This window comes from Lacerta agilis, chromosome 14 (assembly GCF_009819535.1).
Source record: "Lacerta agilis isolate rLacAgi1 chromosome 14, rLacAgi1.pri, whole genome shotgun sequence".
Lineage (NCBI taxonomy): Eukaryota > Metazoa > Chordata > Lepidosauria > Squamata > Lacertidae > Lacerta > Lacerta agilis.
The window spans coordinates 3,298,985-3,314,608 of NC_046325.1; the positions used below are offsets into that span (position 1 = coordinate 3,298,985).

The 15,624-nt window shown below is 49.3% G+C and overlaps 1 protein-coding gene across 1 annotated transcript; it reads left to right on the forward strand.

Moving 5' to 3' along the window:
- The first annotated feature begins 229 nt into the window (after positions 1-229).
- Positions 230-14,964, forward strand: GPS2 (G protein pathway suppressor 2). Its single transcript, XM_033170865.1, is given in 15 exon segments — positions 230-396; positions 2,459-2,565; positions 2,649-2,688; positions 2,691-2,760; positions 4,320-4,342; positions 4,345-4,374; positions 4,377-4,397; positions 6,059-6,130; positions 8,743-8,898; positions 9,024-9,110; positions 10,131-10,210; positions 11,349-11,444; positions 11,701-11,727; positions 11,729-11,785; positions 14,856-14,964. Coding segments are annotated over 15 exon segments (1,044 nt in total). The 5' UTR covers positions 230-305; the 3' UTR covers positions 14,943-14,964.
- The last annotated feature ends 660 nt before the right edge of the window (positions 14,965-15,624 follow it).

Genomic DNA, 15,624 nt, shown 5'->3' on the forward strand with positions numbered 1-15,624 from the left:
ATGGGGGGGGAGGGTGGAGCCTGCCCGGACTCCTGGGTCCCGTTCTCAGTTGGGGGAGAGCGGGGATCCCTTTCCCGGACTCCTGGGTCCCCTTCAGCCAGTGGAGGGGGGGTGGAGCCTGCCCGGACTCCTGGGTCCCCGGCAGAGAGGGAGGCGGGGCGGCTGTGACCCGGAAGAGGAAGCCGCTCGGGTGTTGGCGTCGCCTCTCCCGGGCTTCTCCTCCTTCCCCGCGGCCTCCGAGGAGCCTCCTTCTCCGCCTTCTCGCCTTCGGGTCCCGGGCGCCCCGGGCAGCCGGAGAGGGCGCGATGCCGGCGCTGCTGGAGCCGAAGCTGAGCTCGGCCATGGCCCGCGCCTTGCACCGGCACGTCATGGTGGAGAGAGAGAGGAAGCGGCAGGGTGAGAGAGAGAGACACTGGGGGGGGGGGTGCATTTGCATGCATTTGCATTCGGATTTGCATGCATTTGCATTCGGATTTGCATGCATTTGCATTCGGATTTGCATGCATTTGCATTCGAGTTTGTATCCCGCCTCCCGCCTGCAAGGCGCTCAAGGCGGCGCGGAATCCCCGCGACCACAACCCTGCGAGGTAGGCTAGGCTGGGAGGAGGCAGCGGCCGACCCCCAGGGAAATCCCAGGGGGAAATCCCAGGACTGCACAGTTGGAGGGGACCCCAGAGGGTCATCCAGCCCCACCCCCTGCAATGCGGGAATCTCAACTGAAACTCCCAAGACCTTCCAACCTCCAAGGGAGAGAGCCCAGCATCTTCCCAGGGAGATGCTTCCGCTGTCAAACGGATCTTACTGTCAGAAGTGTGGCCAAATTGCGGAAGGTGTGTATCTGAAGAAGTGTGCATGCACACGAAAGCTCATACCAAGAACAAACTCAGTTGGTCTCTAAGGTGCTACTGGAAATTTCCTATTTTGTCAGAAAGATCTTCCTGATGTTTAGTCCGATCTCGTTCCTTGTAACTTTAATCTCTCGGTTCAAGTCCAACCCTCCAGAGCAGGAGAAAATAAGATTGCTCCATCTTCCATGGAAGGGCCTTTCAGATATTTGAAGATGGCTGTCAGGTCTCCTCCCAGTCCCCTCTTTTCCAGGCTTTGTTGTTCAGTCCTTCAGTCGCGTCCGACTCTTCGTGACCACATGGACCAGAGCATGCCAGGCACGCCTATCCTCCACTGCCTCCCGCAATTTGGCCAAACTCATGCTAGTCGCTTCGAAAACACTTTTCCAGGCTGTTGTTGTTCAGTCGTTCAGTCGTGTCCGACTCTTCGTGACCCCATGGACCAGAGCACGCCAGGCACGCCTATCCTTCACTGCCTCCCGCAGTTTGGCCAAACTCATGTTAGTAGCTTCGAGAACACTGTCCAACCATCTCATCCTCTGTCGTCCCCTTCTCCTTGTGCCCTCCATCTTTCCCAACATCAGGGTCTTTTCTAGGGAGTCTTCTCTTCTCATGAGGTGGCCAAAGTACTGGAGCCTCAACTTCAGGATCTGTCCTTCTAGTGAGCACTCAGGGCTGATTTCTTTGAGAATGGATAGGTTTGATCTTCTTGCAGTCCATGGGACTCTCAAGAGTCTCCTCCAGCACCATAATTCAAAAGCATCAATTCTTCGGCGATCAGCCTTCCTTTTCCAGGCTAAACATACCCATTCCCTCAACCGTTCCTCTTGAGGCTAGTTTTCCAGACCCTTGACCATTTTGGTCGCCCTCCTCTGCACACCTTCCGGCTTGCCAATATCCTTCTTAAACTGTGGCACCCAGAACTGGACACAGTATTCCAAGTTGGGTCTGACCAAGGCAGAATAGAGCAGGACTATTCCTTGCCTTAGGACGCGGGTGGCGCTGTGGGTTAAACCACAGAGCCTAGAGCTTGCTGATCAGAAGGTCGGCGGTTCGAATCCCCGTGACGGGGTGAGCTCCCATTGCTCGGTCCCTGCTCCTGCCAACCTAGCAGTTTGAAAGCATGAAGTGCAAGTAGATAAATAGGTACCACTCCGGCAGGAAGGTAAACGGCGTTTCCGGCAGGAAGGTAAATGGCGTTTCCGTGCGCTGCTCTGGTTCGCCAGAAGCGGCTTAGTCATGCTGGCCACATGACCCATAAGCTGTACACCGGCTCCCTCGGCCAGTAACGCGAGATGAGCGCCGCAACCGCAGAGTTGTCCACGACTGGACCCAACGGTCAGGGGTCCCTTTACCTTTATTGCTTGCCTTGATCTGGACACTAAACTTCTGTTGATGCAGCCTAGAATAGCATTGGCCTATTTTGCTGCTGCATCACACTATTGACTCATGTTAAGCTTGTGGTCCACTGGTTCTTCCTGTCTTAAGTAGTGCAGAACCTGAACAAGTCTTGAACTGAGTTGAGGCCCCTTGGAAGTTGCATTTCGGGAAGGTTAATTCCTCTTGGCTTTTGTGCCTCTCCCCCCCCTGCCCCCCCCCCCCCGGTCCTGCAGAGGAGGAAGAAGTCGACAAGATGATGGAGCAGAAGATGAAGGAGGAGCAAGAGAGACGCCGGAGAAGGAGATGGAAGCGGATGTCCCTGGAGGAGACGAAGGAGCAGGTCTGTGGGGCGGCCCTGTGTTTCGGGAGGCCTCCGTCCCTGGAGACGTCCCGGCTCACCTCCGACCCCTTTTGCACCCGTAGATCATGAAGCTGGAAGAGAAGCTGCTCGCCCTGCAGGAGGAGCACACCAGCTTTTCCTTCAGCTGAAGAAAGTCCTCCACGAGGAAGAGAAACGGCGTCGCAAGGAGCAAAGGTTGGCGAGATCACAAGAGTCTAGCAATGCATGCTGGGAGGGGGGGAATCCTAACTGTGTGTTTATGTATGTGGGTTCTGATCCGGCTGTGACCGAGCCTTAAGCCTGTGTTTGGCCGGTGTGAAAATGGCGAATACCATGCTTACAGGTGAAACTCGAAAAATTAGAATATCATGGAAAAGTCCATTTACGTAAGCAATTGTTTTCATTAGCTACTGGAGTTTAATATATGAGATAGACTCATGACATGCAAAGCGAGATATGTCAAGCCTTTGCTTGTTATAATTGTGATGATTATGGCGCGCAGCTGATGAGAACCCCAAAGTTGAGATTGTGAATTGGGGTTCTCATCGGCTGTACGCCATAATCATCACAATTATAACAAGCAAAGGCTTGACATATCTCGCTTTGCATGTCATGAGTCTATCTCATATATTAGTTTCACCTTTAAGCTGAATTACTGAAAGAAACGAACCTTTCCACGATATTCTAATTTTTCGAGTTTCACCTGTATTTGTTATTAGGCAAGAAATTGAAAATAAAACTGCCGATAGCCTGTTCTGGGGTGTGAGCGTGCTTGGAATACTGGCCTCGACATAGGGCTGGGCGATGTTATGTTGCTTTGACTGTATACTCTATATTTGATTTTCTTCAGATTGTTTTATTTATGTTTTAGATTTATATGCTGTAAGCCAGGGGTCGGCAACCTGCGGCCCATGGGCCATGAGGGTTGTTCACATGGCCCACGAGCCAGCCCCAGCCTAGCCGCCTGCTCGGCGGGTCCCTGTGCGCTGCGCTAAACTGGCACAGCGCAAAGCGGGGCTTCGCTTCCACAGTGCCGGAAATCGCGTCTGTGCATGCACAGATGTGATCCAGCCCACAGAGCGATCTCTGCAGGATGAACTGGCCCAGGCGAGGTAAACCTTGCCGATCCCTGCTGTAAACCGCTTTGAGCTTTTTAAAAATATAAAGTGATATAGAAATTAAAATAATAAAATAAATACGTTGATCTATCGTCCAAAACCGGTTTGAAGTCCATGTCACGATACAGCCGTACCTCGGAGGTTGAATGCCTTGCGACTCGAACGTTTTGGTTCCCAAACCCGGAAGTGAGTGTTCCGGTTTGCGAACGTTCTTTGGAACCCGAACGTCCGACACGGGTTCCGCAGCTTCCGATTGGCTGCAGGAAGTTCCTGCAGCTAATCGGAAGCCGCGCTTTGGTTTCTGAACGTTTTGGAAGTCGAACGGACTTCCGGAACGGATTCCGTTCGACTTCCGAGGTACAACTTTAGCAGTTTCGTAATTTTGACCTGGCAATATTTTGAATTGTGTGTGTGTGTGCACTATGCAAAAATCACAATGTGTGGGAGACCGTGAAGGCAGCCGACTCTTCTCTCGATTCCTGTTGACTCTGCCGGCTCAGCTCTCCCCTTCCTTCATGCAAAAGTGGCAGCGGATGGCGAGAACAGGCGCCGGCAAAGATCAGTTTCTTTCTCAGTTGGGTTTCCTCCCCGCCATTATTGCAGGCGATTTATTGACCTCCTTCCTCCTGTCCACAGCGACATGACGACCCTGACGGCAGCCGCTACCAGCAAGGAATGGCCGTCCACGCAGGACTCACATTCTCAACATGCAAGGTGTGTTTTCTTTTTGACCACGCCGGTGGGGAATCGAGAGGATTCGCGTAGAGTTTGGCCACGGGTCAGGCAGGTGTGCTTCAAACACCTCCTGGAACGACGCTCAGGTGCATGCCTCCTCCTGGAAAGTTCGTGGAAGCTCTTGGTATCCAAACGCACACACTTCCCCTCTCGCTTTCCCCTCCCCCCTTGCAAACCCAGACACTCCACTACCGAGGGGCTCCCCTCTCCCGATCACAGTGGAAATGGAGAGCCCCGTGGCCCTTAAAGCGATGCATCCTTTCGTTGCTGTTTAAAGGAGAGCTTTTATCTCCCCACCCGAAGTCGCCTTGTGCTTAATCAGGCCGCCAGTCTCCACCTGCGATCCAGTTTTAGTGAGAGATGTCGGGAATTGAACCCGGACGTTCCGCGAATAGAGCAGAGGCTGTGCCTCCGAGTGTCTCCCTTGTTAGGATTGCTGGCACGGGAAGGGGAGGGTAGAGGAAAGAAGAGACTTGACCCTCCACCCCTTTGGGAAGGAGTTTGCAGATGACACCAAATTGCAGATGACCGAACCCAAAGGGTGCTCATGAATGGCTCCTCTTCATCCTGGAGAGAAGTGGCTAGTGGGTGCCACAGGGTTCTGTCTGGGCCCAGTCTTATTCAAATCTTTATCAATGACTTGGATGATGGGCTTAAGGGCATCCTGATGAAGTTTGCAGATGGCACCAAATTGGGAGGGGTGGCTAATACCCCAGAGGACAGGATCACACTTCAAAATGACCTGAACAGAAATTAGTATTGTTTTTGTTATCTTAACAGATGTAGAGAACTGGGCAAAAAACAGATGAATTTAACAGGGAGAAATACAGGATGGGTGACACCTGGCTTGAGAGCAGTACATGTGAAAAGGATCTAGGAGTCTTGGTAGACCATAAACTTGACATGAGTCAACAGTGTGATGCAGCAGCTAAAAAGCCAATGCATTCTGGGCTGCATCAATAGGAGTATAGCGTCCAGATCAAGGGAAGTAATAGTACCACTGTATTCTGCTCTGGTCAGACCTCACCTGGAATACTGTGTCCAGTTCTGGGCACCACAGTTCAAGAAGATACTGACAAGCTGGAACGTGTCCAGAGGAGGGCAACCAAAATGGTCCAAGGCCTGGAAACGATGCCTTATGAGGAACGGCTTAGGGAGCTGGGTATGTTTAGCCTGGAGAAGAGAAGGTTAAGGGGTGATATGATAGCCATGTTCAAAATATCAAAGGATGTCATCTAGAGGAGGGAGAAAGGTTGTTTTCTGCTGCTCCAGAGAAGCGGACACGGGGCAATGGATTCAAACTACAAGAAGAAGATTCCACCTAAACATTAGGAAGAACTTCCTGACAGTGAGAGCTGTTCGTGGATTTGCTGCCAAGGAGTGTGGTGGAGTCTCCTCTTTGGAGGTCTTTAAGCAGAGGCTTGACAGCCATCTTCAGGAATGCTTTGATGGTGTTTCCTGCTTGGCAGGGGGTTGGACTGGATGGCCCTTGGGGTCTCTTCCAACTCTAGGATTCTATGAGAGGGGAGGGCGGAGGAAAGAAGAGACTTGACCCTCCACCCCTTTGGGAAGGAGTTTTCTCGCCCTCTGGACAGCTTGGAGGGGGTGATGTCAATGGGATTCCTTCCCTTTCTCCGCAGGGAGCCCCGGAGGCCACAACCGGGCCGGCACCTTGATATCCGCCGATCGAGCCAAGCAGATGTTTGGACCCCAGTGATTACAGTGAGTGCCCCCCCCCAGTTGTCCGGGAAACACCAAATCTCTTTTTTTTTCAACACTGAAGTCATAGTATTCCTCGAAGGATTTGTTAATTTATTTGACAAGAGGGGCACGGTGCTTAATCAGCAGAAAGCTCCTAAGCAGTTTTGCAAAATACAATGTGAATAAACTACCACTTTCCGTGTATAAGACTAGGGTTGTTTTTTTTAACTTTAAATAAGGTTAAAAATCTGGGGGTCTTAGACGCTGATAGTGCATATGCCGCTTTTCTAAATTTGGGGTCCCCAAAAGTAGCGGGCGTCTTATACACGGAAAAAAACACGGTATTTGTTAAAAAAAAAAACCCTGATAATATAAAACGTTAAAACCAAATTGATGTAAGATTTATCAGAGCAGGAGTAAAAGCCGTATGTCTAAAACAAATGATAAAGTATAAAAATCGCACGTTAAAATGCCACTTCTAGGCAGACTTGCCCAAGCAAGCAATAAATGTGCCAGGGGCCGAGCGCACTTTCCTTTTCCTCCTCGGAAGCTTTTCATATTTTGCTTTTCATGAGCAGAGTCAAATGTTCTTCTCCAAATGTTCCCTGACAAGATGGCAGGCGGTGGCAGCGCTGCCTTTGCTATTGTTGTGGTGGTTGTTATTTAAATTCACAGGTGAAACTGGAAAAATTAGAATATCGTGGAAGGTTCGTTTCTTTCAGTAATTCAACTTAAAAGGTGAAACTAATAGATGAGATAGACTCATGACATGCAAAGCGAGATATGCCAAGCCTTTATTTGTTATAATTGTGATGATTATGGCGTCCAGCTGATGAGAACCCCAAATTCACAATCTCAACTTTGGAGTTTTCATCAGCTGCGCGCCATAATCATCACAATTATAACAAGCAAGGGCTTGACGTATCTCGCTTTGCATGTCTTGAGTCTATCTCATATATTAAACTCCAGTAGCTAATGAAAACAATTGCTTACAGAAATGGATTTTTCCACGATATTCTAATTTTTCGAGTTTCACCTGTATATACTGCCCTCGATCCCACGGACCACAGGCCCATTTACACTAGTATAAAACCACAAAACCACATAACATGATAAACTAGGGTTGCCACAATTTTTTTTATTGCGGGGGTGGGGGAGTTGTTTTTGGCAAAATCTCAACAAAAATTGAGGTATTTTTAAGGGGGTCGGCACAAACAACGCTGCTGACATGGGTTGTCACGCGCCTGGATTCTCCTAGGTATTTTTCCAATTTCCTCCCAGTGCTGCTTCCGACTGCAGTTTTCTGAGTATGCCCCCCCCCCAAGATAAACAAGACAAACGGTTAGTTCTTCCCTCACAAAATGGCTCCCCTTTCAAAATGGCGGGCGCCGGCAGCCCTGCCTTTGCTATTGCTGCTGTCATGATAGTTATTTATTAAATTGAAATTTTCCTCCCATAGTTATTTATTAAATTGAAATTTTCCTCCCGGTGGTTATTTATTCAATTGAAATTTTCCTCCCGAGCGCCACAGGTCCGTAAACGGTACGGAAACACTAATAAGTGTTTAAATAAGACACAAATAAGACAAAGCGGTTAGTTGTGAGGTAGTGGCAGCAGGACACCCGGGAGGCAGATTTGGTGTGCCTCACGGTAATCCTCCCCCCACACACACTTTATTACCTCACACAAAATAAAAATACAAAAGTTAAAATACAAAAATTCACAATCTCAACTTTGGGGTTTTCATCAGCTGTGCGCCAGAATCATCCCAATTACAACAAGCAAAGGCTTGACATATCTCGCTTTGCATGTCATGAGTCTATCTCATAATTAAACTCCAGTAGCTAATGAAAACAATTGCTTACATCAATGGACTTTTCCACAATATTCTAATTTTTCGAGTTTCACCTGTATATCTCTTCAATTGTTCACTGCCATATCATAGCAAGTTTTAGTTTTAATATTGTGTATTCTATCATAGGTTTTCCATCTAACTTAAAGTTCTTCCTGAAGTTATTCAAGTGCAGCTACAGATTTTAAACCATCGTTGCTGTTTTTCAGATTTTGAAGACTTCCCATTTTGAAATAAATGCTTCCTTTGTTTTATCCTTTGTTCTTTCTGATAAATTGTCTAATTCCGCATATTCCCATCATTCTCTGAGTCCGCTCTAGTCTAGAAGGGATTTTGCCACTTTCCCAATTTGTCGCAGTGGGTATTCTTGCCGCGCGACCGTAGCCTAGAGAAAGATTTCCTTTGCCTTTTTAGGAATAATTGAATCTGTGATTCCCAGTAAGTAGGCTTCTGGTTTCATGTTACCTCGCGGTGATCCTAAGGGACGTCTGTGTGTGCATTTTGTCTCTCCAGTGTGAGAGCCAGTGTGGTGTAGTGGTTAAGAGCGGTGGACTCATAATCCGGTGAACTGGGTTCGATTCCCCGCTCTTCCACATGCAGCTGCTGGTGACCTTGGGCTAGTCACACTTCTTTGGAGTCTCTCAGCCCCACTCACCTCACAGAGTGTTTGTTGTGGGGGAAGAAGGGAAAAGGAGAATATTAGCCGCTTTGAGACTCCTTCGGGTACTGATAAAGCAGGATATCAAGTCCAAACTCTTCTCTTCTCTTCTTCTCTTCTCCAGTCTCGCCACTTTGCCACGCCCATTCCCCCCAGCACGGCAGAGCACGGCCAGTACCAAGGCGGGCAGTCCGGGCACAGCCCTTATGCCGTGGGGCAGAGCCAGCACACGGTGCCCGTCAGCTACGCCAGCAGCCAGTCGATCCGAGGTGAGCATGGAGCCCACGAGAGGGGGGTGGGCGACTGGGTGCTGCGCCACAGCCCTTTCCCTGTGCAGCGTGGGAGGTGGGGGCAGAACAGGGTGGTCTTTCACCCCGCTCCCTTTTCCTTCCAGGGCCTTCTGCCTTCCCCACCATGCAGTACTTGCCGCAGCAACAGACCGGCTACACAATCCACAGCCACTTCCCCACTGCTCAGCCTGGTAAGTCTGCTAAGGGGGGTTCGCAAATCCTAATAATAATAATAATAATAATAATAATAATAGTCTGCAGTTGTTTAGTCATGTCCGACTCTTCGTGACCCCATGGACCAGAGCATGCGGGGGTTGGCAAATCCTAAAATAATAATAATAATAATAATAATAATAATAATAATATAATAATAATATAATAATATAATAATAATAATAATAATATAATACATTATTATTATTAATACCCCCCCATCTGGCTGGGTTTTCCCAGCCACTCTGGGCAGATTCCAACAACATATTAAAATACAATATTCATAATCATCAAATTAAAAGCTTCCCTAAACAGGTCTGCCTTCAGATGTCTTCTGAAAGTCAGATAGTTGTTTATTTCCTTGACATCTGGTGGGATGGCGCCACCACCGAGAAGGCCCTCTGCCTGGTTCCCTGTAACTTGGCTTCTCGCAGGGAGGGAACCGCCAGAAGGCCCTCGGAGCTGGACCTCAGTGTCCAGGCTGAATGATGGGGGTGGAGACGCTCCTTCAAGTATACAGGACCGAGGCCGTTTAGGGGTTTAAAGAATCTCTGATCCCGTTTTTCGAATTCTTCCTGTCATCTTATCCAATTCTGCACAGTCCATTAATTTCATCTGCCAATCTTCTTTCGTCGGTAATTCTTGTTTCCATATCTGCGCCAATAATACTCTTGCAGCTGTTGTCGCATATAAGAGCAATTTATTATCTTGTCTCTTAATATCCTGTTATGACTTTCAGTGGCACCCTGGGATTTTCAGTCCTGAAAACAAACTTGTCCTGTGCCACTTGGTGATGCATCAGCGGAAGCGACCCAAGTGAAGCAGTGCCTGGGAGCTAAGATTGAAAAACCAGATGGAGGGGGCTTTGTTTTGAGATGGCAGGGGAGCTGTCCGAAACGGAAAGAGAAAACGAACTAGCTCCACTCCACGCTTCTTTCAAGGCCCTGTTCCTTTCCTTCCGAGGCTCACACTTAGCTCTTTAAACCTCCCCTTTCCAGGTTTCATTCCTCCGAGCACAGCCATCCCTCTGCAGAAACAACTGGAGCACGCGAACCAGCAGTCGGGATTTACCGATTCGGTGAGTTCGCACCCGGAGCATCGCTCTCGGAAAACATCCGTGCTCTTTTGTAGAATCGTAAAGTTAGGAGGGACCCCCGAGGGTCATCAGCCCCCTGGAACGCAGGAATCTTTTTGCCCCAACGTGGGGCTCGAACCCACGGCCACGAGATGAACAGCCCTATGCTATGCTCTACCGACTGGGCTATATTATTACTTATTATTATATTATATTACCGACTGGGCTATGCCACAGAGGTCCTACGAGATGGCTAACAATATTTTTAAAAAACCAAATGGCAGTGGTACGTCATCAGGGAAGCAGCCGCAAACCCAAGGAGTCGGCATGACACCAGTGAACTGCCAGCACCCAAGCAGGGCACTGCTAACAAAATCTCGTGGCAAGCGCAACTTGGTTCGGTTGCCCAGCCTCCTCCAAAATCCCCTGGGCTGAGTGGCTTTTAGGGATGGAGCGAGGGGAGTCTCTCTAGGAGCAGAGAGCTGCCATAGAAAAGGCCCCATCCTGTCCCTCTTCTGATGGGGGGGCGGATTTGTGTCCTGGCCTCCACAGATGATCCGCTTCTGCAGGGTAGGGTCACACAATGAGGGTCTGGCGGGGCGGGAGGAGAGGCAGACATCAGCACAGCGCAAAATAAGAGTTTCGTTTTGGGAAACGCCGGCTTTCAATCGCGCCATACATTACAACAGCCGCTGTTTCCCCCCAGAGGATCCTGGGAGTTGTAGTTTGTAACAGGTGCTGCGGGTTGCTAAGAGACCCAAGTTCCCCCCCTCCCAAGGAGCTACAGTTCCCAGAGATCCACGGGAAGAGGGATTGGTTGTCCAACCACTCTGATATGCCTCTCTGAGGGCGATACGGGTTTCCTAAAAATATAGACCCTCAGCTCCCAGAATCCTCTGGAGGAAAGCCATGAGTGTATAAAATGGCATCGCAGCGGTGTGAATACAGCCATTCTTGACTGTTTCTAACCACACGGGGGGAAGGGGTAGATTTTAAGTTTGGCCTGGGAAAACGTTTGCCTGCCGGGACTCGGCCGTGAAATAACCAGCGCATGTGCAGAGTGCATTTCCCTCTCAACTTGAGAGGCGGAGATGTCCGGTCTAATCCCTCTGCTCTCCCTCTCTTGTCCTTTCCTCTCCAGTCGACCTTACGTCCGATGCACCCCCAAGCCCTGCACCCCAACCAGGGCCTCCTACAAGCCCCCCAAATCCCTGTCCAGATGCAGACAGCTGCCAAGGTAAGCTCAGAATCTCCGCCCTCTTCCTGCTTCCACTCCCCCCTTTCCAGCGCTTCCCAGTTATGTGGATCTCCACGCCCGTAATGTGTTGTCGTGGTTCCTCTTGTTTTTGCCGTTCTGAATTTTGCCTTCCTTTTGCGTGTCCCAGGTGGGCGCCTCTCCCCCCTCCGTTGCGACGCCCAGCCCCTTTCCATCCTGCTCTCTCCTACTTGCTGATTTTTTCCCCCCACCCCACCCCGCTTTCTCTCCCTTATAGCCCAGTTTGGCGTACACCCACCCGGCCCCGCCCAGCCTCCCCAGGCAGCTTCTCCCACGGAACCGCCCCACAGCAACCCCACACAGTAAGTATTTCGCTGGGTGGGTGGGGGCGGCGCTCTATCCCAAGCCTTGCCGTGCCATGGTGCTCAGTACCTCTGAGCGCATGCAGAGTGGCTCTCCTCACTAGTGAGCCAGCCGCAGGTGGCCTCCGTACAGTCTGAGGTTTGGGTCATTCTGCAGATGGGGAACCCCCACTGAAAAGGCCAATCCACAGCACACCTCCACCGCCAGGCAGACGTCGGATGTCAAACTTAGGTGCATCAATTTATGCAGGTGTCGCTGTGGGTTAAACCACAGAGCCTAGGGCTTGCTGAAACGGAGGTCGGCGGTTCAAATCCCCGCGACGGGGTGAGCTCCTGTTGCTCGGTCCCTGCTCCTGCCCACCTAGCAGTTCGAAAGCACGTCAAAGTGCAAGTAGATAAATAGGTACCGCACTCCGGCGGGAAGGTAAATGGCGTTTTCGTGCGCTGCTCTGGTTCGCCAGAAGCGGCTTAGTCATGCTGGCCACATGACCCGGAAGCTGTCTGCAGACAAACGCTGGCTCCCTCGGCCAGTAAAGCGAGATGAGCGCCGCAATCCCAGAGTCGTCCGCAACTGGACCTAACGGTCAGGGGTCCCTTTACCTTTACTAGAATACAACACTGCATTTGTTTTACAGCAGTGCCTTGGTTCTCAAATGGAAGTCCGTTCCAAAATCAAGGCACGCTTTCCCATAGAAAGTAATACAAAACGGATTATTCCGTTCCAGACTTTGGAAAGCAACCCCTAAGGCAGCCATTTAACATGAATTTTACTAACTAATGAGACCATGGATCCATAAAATGAAAGCAATAAACAATGTACAGTACTATAAAATAATAAGACAGTATTGTAGAAGATAAAGATAAAAAAATAAAAAAATTCTTACCTACGCTGAAGATAGCCATTGTTTGGATGGGGGGGGGTTATCCATTTCTGCAGTCACACAATCAATCAGTAGCTGAACTGGGTTCCACAGAGTCACAAAAACAAATTAAACTAAAAAGCCTTTTAAAAAATGCAAAATAAATAGCAAAAACAAAAGCGCCAAACTTAATCCGTTCCAGAAGTCTGTTCGACTTCCGAAATATTCAAAAACCAAGGGGCAGCAGCTTCTGATTGGTGCAGGTTTCCCAGAAACTAGCCGGCAGCCGCATCGGATGTTCAGCTTCCGAAAAATGTTCAAAAACTGGAACACTTCCAGGTTTCCGGAATTTGAGAACCAAGGTGTTTGAGAACCAAGGGAGCATTGTATTTTATTTTTAAAAAATACAACTGTATTTCTGACTCTCCCTCGGGAAAGGAGTTCAGGCAATCTGTTTGCGGTTTCAGGATTTTTACTCTACCTTTCTGTTAAAAAGGTAAACCGATCAAACAAACACGACAGCACGAAAGTACCAGTAGGATTCTGGAGCCTAGTTTCGGTATGAAAACAGCAGCAGCGGTTAAACAAACCAAATCACAACATCGCCAAAGGTGTGATCAGTGTGGGAGACCTGGCTGGCTTCATTTTATTAAAAAATAATCCGCAGCTTCTTAACAGGAGGGCAACCTCGTTGTTGTGGTCAGTGTTGTAGTCTGAACCCTCTGCTGCTTTGAACCGTTTCCGCGTAGACTGGAAGGTGGGGTGGGGAGGGACGGAGAGAGAAACAGAGAGGTTTACAGTGCTGGCTGCTTGGCAAGGCTCCAGGGGAAGGGAGTTCCACAGGCCGGCACCAAGAATTCCTCCCTGCTATGCCCTTGGCGGCTGGATTTAGCACACAGATGATAAACTCATGAAGGCACACTCGATCAGGCTGGCAGGAGGTGATCTTTTGGCCAGGGAGAGCTTTATATATGTATACGGAGGCCCAGCGCAGGAGCACCATGTCGTGCGCAAGAGGAATCCATGCAGAGACATGCACCCCAAGGGCCCTCCAGACACCCAGGGATTCAGCAGCCTGAAAACCGAAGGCGGTAACCCCTTGTCTTGCTGCGCACATTGATTCGTGCGATGAGGGCAGGCTGGTTGGAAAAGCAACTCCAGGGGTTGGGCCCTCCAAAATTTCCAGTTAGCACTAAGAAACAAGCCCCTGCATAAGATGAGGGAGTGCTGTACAGTCATACCTCGTGTTACGGCCGCTGCGGGTTTACGTTTTTTCCGGGTTGCACTCACGCTGAACCTGGAAGTACCGGAACGGGTTACTTCCGGGTTTTGGCACATGCGCAGAAGCATTAAATTGCATCACGTGCGTGCACAGACATGGCGCTGTGGGTTGCGGACATGCCTCTGTCACAGATTACCGTCCATAACCAGAGCATCCACTGTACAACCTTCCGGTTGTGACCGTTAATTCATATACAGTGGTACCTTGGTTCTCAAAACTAATCATTTCCGGAAGTCCGTTCCAAAACCAAGCGTTCCAAAACAAGGTGCGCTTTCCTATAGAAAGCAATCCAAAACGGATTAATCTGTCCCAGACTTTGGAAACACACCCTAAAACAGCCATTTAACATGAATTTTACTATCTAAAATTTACTATCTTACTATCATCAAATTTACTATCTGACTATTAATAAAATTTACTATCTTACTATCATGGATCCATAAATGAAAGCAATAAACAATGTACTGTACTATAAATAAATAAGATAGTACTGTAGATAAAAATTAAAATTATTTTTTCTTCTTTCCTGTACTGGTTATAGTCATTCTTTGGATGCAGGGGCTTGTTATCCATTTCCGCAGCCACGCAAGCAAGCAATCAGTAGCTGAACTGGGTTCCACACAGTCACAAAAATTAACCGAAAAAAGCTCAAAAACAAAAAATGAATAGCAAAAAACAAAAGCGCCAAACCTAATCCCTTCCTGAAGTCTGTCTGACTTCCGAAATGTTCGAAAACCAAGTCGCAGCTTCTGATTGGTGCAGGCGCCCCGGAAACAATAGCCGACAGCCGCATTGGACGTTCGGTTTCCGAAAATGTTCGAAAACCGAAACACTTAACTTCCGGGTTTTCTGTGTTTGGGAACCAAGGTACCACTATATACTGAAAACTTATTCCCTTTAACATCTCTTTCTCTCTCCCCTCTTGCAGTCCGGTTTCCAGGCCTCCCCGCAACCAGCACCTCGGCACCCATTCATTCAGCACCCGCAACAGGGCCAGCGCTTCTACCACAAGTGAGCCCACCCCCCCCCCATCTCATTGCTTCGACACCCCCCCCCAACTCAGCCCAAATCCCAGCGCAAAGGAAGAAAATATACTTGGGACGAACCATGCGTGTGGCTTCATTCCCCCCCCCTCTCTCTTCGCTGTAATTTGTGAAGACAGAAATTGCACTCTAAATAAAACTTTGTATAATTTGAGTAGCGTTCAGTGTTGCATGCTCTGTTTCCCTCCCCCCCCCTTTACTATCTTGCCCCAATAATAGAAATCGGGAGAGTCTGGCTAAACATTAGGAAGAACTTTTTGGGGGCAGCAAGAGCTGACCGGAAGCTATTGGACTTTCATTTGTATTTCTAAGTGGAGGGAGGGAAGCAAGGTCCCTCAAATCAACCGTATGCAAAGCCAGCAAAACGTTTGCACACGCCGCTCATAATTTAGTGCGACACTTCTCCCGAGCTGGTGCCCATCAAGTTCTGGACCGGATGCCTTGGCTAATGCCCGGTGGGAGTTGTAGTCCAAACATGTCTGAAGGCCACCAGCTCAAAGAGTATAAACAGTTTTCGAACTTAGGGAGAGGTCAGTGGGAAGAGACCTAAAGTCTTGTTCAGCTGAATCCTGCCAGGGGCAAAGGGTCCAAGTGCTTTCCTGTTGTCAGTCCCCCCCTCCCTAGCCCCGTTCTAGGAAAAGCAGCTTTTTTGTG